General features: G+C 42.5%; 1 protein-coding gene across 1 annotated transcript; it reads left to right on the forward strand.

Moving 5' to 3' along the window:
• The first annotated feature begins 1,928 nt into the window (after nucleotides 1-1,928).
• On the forward strand, nucleotides 1,929-4,511 carry LOC136470920 (probable metal-nicotianamine transporter YSL7). The gene is made up of 4 exons (XM_066468647.1): nucleotides 1,929-2,361; nucleotides 2,465-2,720; nucleotides 2,830-2,964; nucleotides 3,062-4,511. Exons 1-4 carry the CDS (start codon nucleotides 2,028-2,030, stop codon nucleotides 4,392-4,394), a joined length of 2,058 nt encoding a protein of 685 aa, XP_066324744.1. The 5' UTR covers nucleotides 1,929-2,027; the 3' UTR covers nucleotides 4,395-4,511.
• The last annotated feature ends 1,224 nt before the right edge of the window (nucleotides 4,512-5,735 follow it).

The raw sequence follows: 5,735 nt of genomic DNA on the forward strand, positions 1-5,735 counted from the left end.
TTATAAATTTGGTCAAAAAACTAATTGTTTGACTCTTAGGGTTGTAAAAAGTATATTTTTTTTAGACGGAGAGAGCAGTAGTAAGTGGGTTTATTCATGAGCCTGCAAATAAGTAACCAGCTTTTGTTTTTTTTCGTTCAAAATATAATAAAATCAATAACATATATCTCTTTCTAATAAAAAACAAAATTGATTAAGTAGTTGAGAAATCCTATAAGATATCTTTCTGCAAGAGAAATCCTTAAGTTACCTGATCTCGTAAAAGAAGGAAAGCATTTAGGGTCTAGATATATAGTGAAAACAATATGTCTAGAAAAGCAAAAAAAAAAGTCTTATAATGGAATGAAGGGAGTACATTTCCTTTCATATTCGACAGTTTTATGCTACAAATGTAACCCAGCATGTACTCCCTCCATACTTAAAATTTAAGTCGTTTTGGACATCATTAAGGATTCTAAAGAGTGATTAGTTAGGGTGTATTTTCCCCTGTTTGTCCTTATTTAATAGGATTTTTGGTTTTCTCCCATGCAACAAATACTCCCTATCAGACTGGTTAGCAGAGGTGATAGGTCCCAAGTTTGATCCTTCGTTGGTTGCTTTTTTGCGCAGTGCGCGAATTTTACATGGCGCTGTGGACTTCACGCACGGCAAAAGAAACTACTCTTGCTCTAGAAAATCCTGATATTGTGGGCCTTGTGCAAATTTTAAAAACTACTCTTCTCTAGAAAGAGGAGCTAGTTCAAAATTTCCCGGTTCATCTCTTATGTTTATATGTGTAAAATTCTCTAGTGTTTGATATATGTCTTTTGTTAAGTTGCTGAATGAACTTAGCCGGCTATTTACCCCGCTATTGCCTTTTTAGCCTTTGAAAAAACTAGCCGCTAAAGTTCATAGCCAGCTATTGAGGCCTGTTTGGATCCACTCATCTAAACTTTAGAGCTAAATCTCCAAACATGTGATCTAAAGTTAGCTCTAAACTTTTGCCAACCTCAAATTAGAACTTTAGACCTTAAAACTGAGTTAAAGTGCTCTAAAATTTTTTAGCTCTGAAGTTTAGATGAGGGAATCCAAACATGACCTTAGAACACTATTTATTTCCTCTATGGTTTAGAAGATGAAAGTCACGTATGTACCACAAATGGCACAAAAGTTTTAGTTAATTAGCTGCAGAGCAATTTCAGCACGGTTTGGTCGAATCCAACACAACGGCGCCTGAAGAGTCCGGACGCCACACTAATTATCGCAATGGACGCAATCACCATGCACATCGATCGGCATCGACTCCTAGAGTCCTAGCTACTAGCCTCCTACCGGGATGACAGGATGACAGCAACTAGGTCCACCTGTGTAGAACCATTGAAAAGTGCCCTAGCACAGGCTGCCTTCTACTATTTTTTTTTTCATAAAAGCTAAAAAAAAATTCGGATTTAATTTAGATCAGGGTATCCTTCTACTAATTTAAACATGACAAAAAGCTTTGCCTCCTGCAACAGAAAAGGTGCACACATGTGAGTGCCTTATATTAGCTATACGTTTACGAATTTTTATAGCAAAATTATAATAGTTAGTTAATGCTATACTCTATATCCCTCCTATCTTTGGTAGCAATGTAGCAACACGTCCGGTTCTGTACGTCATTTCCTTTGGGTGCATCGGTAGTTTAATTTGTTGCATCATGCAACGCTAACAGTGTACGTGCGCTAATGTGTGACATAGATTACACCCCCCAGAGAAGGAAAGCACAGCCATGAAAACACGGGCAAAGCTAAAGTAAGCTCCAAGACAACAAATGCATGCAAACACGCATGCTATAGTTAGAAGGAACGGTGTTCCTTAATTAACTACTTGACTCCTTATAAAAGGCCACCTCTCCCCCCTTCTCTCCCATTGCATCCAGCATTCGATTCTGTGTGTATGTCTTGGTTTATTAATTAATTAATTAATAGACCAAGACATGCACACAGAATCAAACAAATAACTAAATCTCATTTGTTCCTCCACCAAAAGGAACTTAGTAATCCCCAACAATGGAGCAAGTTGATTGTGTGCAGGAAGGCGTCTCAACGGAGCGTGCATTTGAGGCAGATCCAATCCCATCATTGTTAGAGACCATAACACCACGATCAATAGTGGTTAGCTTTATCCTTGGTGTTGCCCTCTGCGCCGTTGCCATGAAGATCAGCCTAAGCTCAGGCTTCCTCCCGTCACTCACCGTCCCAGCTGGCCTCATCGGTTTCTACCTCATCCGGGCATGGTTCCGCGCTCTTGATTGTTTTGAATTGCCATACCAACCATTCACTCGCCAAGAGAATACCGTCATTCAGACATGTGTTGTCGCCTGCTCTGCCATTACATTCAGTGGTATATATCTATATAAGCACTGCATGCAAAACTTTATTTACTATACTCTGCCATGTTGTTATTCAATTATATGGGTTGTTAAATGTGTCACATTCATATTTAGGAGGGTTTGGTACATACATCCTCGCAATGGGCAAGAATGCAGCTGGAGGAGACACGAGGGATGAGAAGAATATTATTGAGCCAAGCATTGGCCGACTGATTGCTTTTCTCTTCCTTGTTAGTTTTTCTGGCTTGTTCATCCTCATGCCCTTCAGGAAGGTCATGATCATTCGGCACCGGTTGACATTCCCTAGTGGAATGGCCACGGCCCACCTTATAAATAGCTTCCATACCCCTCAAGGTGTCAATAAGGCAAGGTGCGTATCATCAGTTAAAGGAACTCAGAATGAATAAATGAATGCCTTCGGTTTATCAAACAAGTATGCATGCTTATTTTGTTATGTCACCATGATTGTTTACTTACAGGCAACAAGTGAAGATGTTGTTTAGTTCATTTGGGGGAAGCGTATTGTGGAACATCTTCCAGTGGTTTTTCACTGCTGCAAAAGACTGTGGCTTCAAAGTATTCCCTATATTTGGCCTTGAGGCATATAAACATGGGTACACAACAACTACCACAGCTATAAAATAAACTAATTACTTGTCAAACCTTGTCTATCTATGGACTAACAACTTTGCATTCCATTTCCTTGACCAGATTCTATTTTGACTTTTCCATGTCTAATATTGGCATCGGTATGTTGTGCCCATACATCATCACTGTCTCCATGTTCATTGGGTGTGTTATCTCATGGGGGATCATTTCACCGTACCTTGCAACAAAGGCGGGTATCTGGTACCCTTCTAACATTAGCTCCAGCAGCCTTAACGGCATCAGGGGCTATAAGGTGTTCATCGGAGTGTCCATGATACTCGCTGATGGCCTCTTCAACTTCCTATCAATTGTGTTATGCACATTGTACTCCATGTGCCAGCGGCGCAAGCAACCAATGCAAGGTGATAATGAAGTTGATAGTGACACGCAGTTGCCATTCCACTGCCTCGATGCTACTGAGCAACAAAAGACAAAAAAGAGCTTTGGTGATCGTCGTAGGGCACATGTGTTTTTACGGGACCATATATCCAACTCGGTCAACATTATCTGTTACATCCTCCTATCGGTGGTCTCCACCATTGCCATACCGTACCTCTACCCGCAGATGAAGCACATCCATGTTGCTCTCATCTACCTTGTTGCACCGGTCATTGCCTTTTGTGATGCCTATGCATTTGGTGTGACCGACATGAACTTGTCGAGCACTTATGGCAAGCTTGCTATGGTCCTCATCGGTTCAAGTGTTGGCCGTAACGATGGTGGTGTGATTGCTGGCCTTGTCTCCTGTGGGATCGTGATGGGGGCAATGTCTAATAGCAACAACCTAATGCAAGACCTAAAGACAGGGTACTTAACGCTAACCTCACCACACGTCGTGTTCATCAGCCAGGCAATCGGTACAGCATTCGGGTGCATCATCAACCCGGTCATGTTCTGGATCTTCTACAAGGTGCAAAACGGCGACGTTGACATCTTTGACGCGCCCTATGCCCGAGTGTACCGCAGCATCGCCATGCTAAGCGCTGGCCAGAACGCGCTACCTATGCACAGCTTGTGGCTCTGCAAGCTCTTCTTCGCACTGGCATTGGTGCTTAGCATGTTTCGAGAGTTGGCCACATGGAAGCAGTGGCGCGTGGCACAGTACATTCCGAGCACCATCTGCGTGGCCATCGCCATTGTAGTGCCGGCGCGCATACCCATTGACATGTTCGTGGGGAGCTTGGTGTTGTACTTATGGAGGTGGGCCAACCCTAGCAAGGCACCGGCGTTCTCAATGGCGGTGGCATCAGGGATGGTCTGTGGGGACGGGCTGGGGATGCTACTATCATCGACAATGGCACTCACACAAGTGCGGGCACCCCTTTGCATCAAGTTCTTGTCTCGTACCGATAATGTAAAATTGGACACCTTCTTAGCTACACTGCCTATGACATAGCTTCATGGGTGCATATTGGTTGTAATGTATCATAGGGGAACCCATGCTGTAGTTGCTGGATTGTATCCACTTGTAAACTTGTTTTAGTCCAAATTTGTGAGTGAATACAATTTTCATTTGCACATTTGAGCATTGCCCGTTCACACATAAGATTAAAACCTGTTGTAAGCATTGCCCGTTCACACATAAGATTAAAACATGTTGTAAGCGTGCATCTCCATCCTTCAATAATTTGATTGCAAATGTATGTTGTTGTGTTGAGTTAACAATGGAGCTTATCGTTCTAGCTTCTATGATCATACAAACTTTTTGGTGCATAATATTAGTCACAGTGAAGCAGTAGTTTGAATGCAAAGTATTTTGGCTTTTAGAAGCACTAGATGATACCCCGCACATTGCTGCGGGAATTATATTGCGTCATGCATTTCACTGGGCTAGACATCGAGATATTCATTCACAGGACTAGGCTAAATTCATACGTCCTCACCCAGCATCACCGCTCCCTTAATCTTGCATCGTGGCCAAGAAAATGGCGGTGGAGAAACCATTGCCATTAGCCGTCACCTCAACCCCTTGTGTTCAGGCTCTAGACACATAGCAGTTATACTAAAAAAAGTTGACAAAAACTTACAAAACAACTCACCACGTAAGGCCACCATGTGTCTTTTTACATGCCATTGGCAGTGGTACGTGTCCCTTCTGTATACTTGATAACAAATAAACTTTTGAACATACTTACAAAACATGCAGAACAGAGAGAGAATCTAAAATTCTAAATAACACCGTCTTAAACTTGATGCTGACGTGATGATTGTTACTTGATCTAGAGGCAACGATGACAGGCGGGGCACTGGAGCTCGGTAGACCTATGAATACTTCCAAGAAGAAATAGTAGTAGTTTTTTATCATAAGAGATAATACTGTATTAGTTACCAGGGTAGCCCACTCGTGAAACCATCACCGCATAGGACTTATCCACGCCGCGATCCATCCATCTCCCATAGAAAAAAGCACAACAATACCCTAATGGATGGGGATTGGGATGGAGAAGGGAAAATGAATTGGGATAAAAGAGGAGCTATGGGATGGATATGCTAGTCTTTATTTCCCTATCCGTATCTTCATTTCCTACTATCCAAACATTGGACCAAATCTATCACATCCCTCATTTCCCATATCCCAAATTGCCACCTAAACAATCGGTCGTAGCTTGTAGCCTCAAGCACGGACACATGGGCGGTGCCTCTGCCCACCCATTTCATCTCATGCATCTATTCACCTCCGCCACTCCCGCACCTCCCTATACCTAGCAATGCTTATTTTCTCAACAACAGAATCCCA

Source organism: Miscanthus floridulus, chromosome 8, assembly GCF_019320115.1.
Source record: "Miscanthus floridulus cultivar M001 chromosome 8, ASM1932011v1, whole genome shotgun sequence".
Taxonomy (NCBI): Eukaryota; Viridiplantae; Streptophyta; class Magnoliopsida; order Poales; family Poaceae; genus Miscanthus; species Miscanthus floridulus.

Bases quoted from the DNA above. Each gene is read 5' to 3' on its own strand.
- LOC136470920 (XM_066468647.1), top strand. From the start codon at position 2,028: ATGGAGCAAGTTGATTGTGTGCAGGAAGGCGTCTCAACGGAGCGTGCA. The intron at 2,362-2,464 runs GTATATATCTAT...ATTCATATTTAG, and splicing joins CTCTGCCATTACATTCAGTG to GAGGGTTTGGTACATACATC. The intron at 2,965-3,061 runs GTACACAACAAC...TTCCTTGACCAG, and splicing joins CTTGAGGCATATAAACATGG to ATTCTATTTTGACTTTTCCA.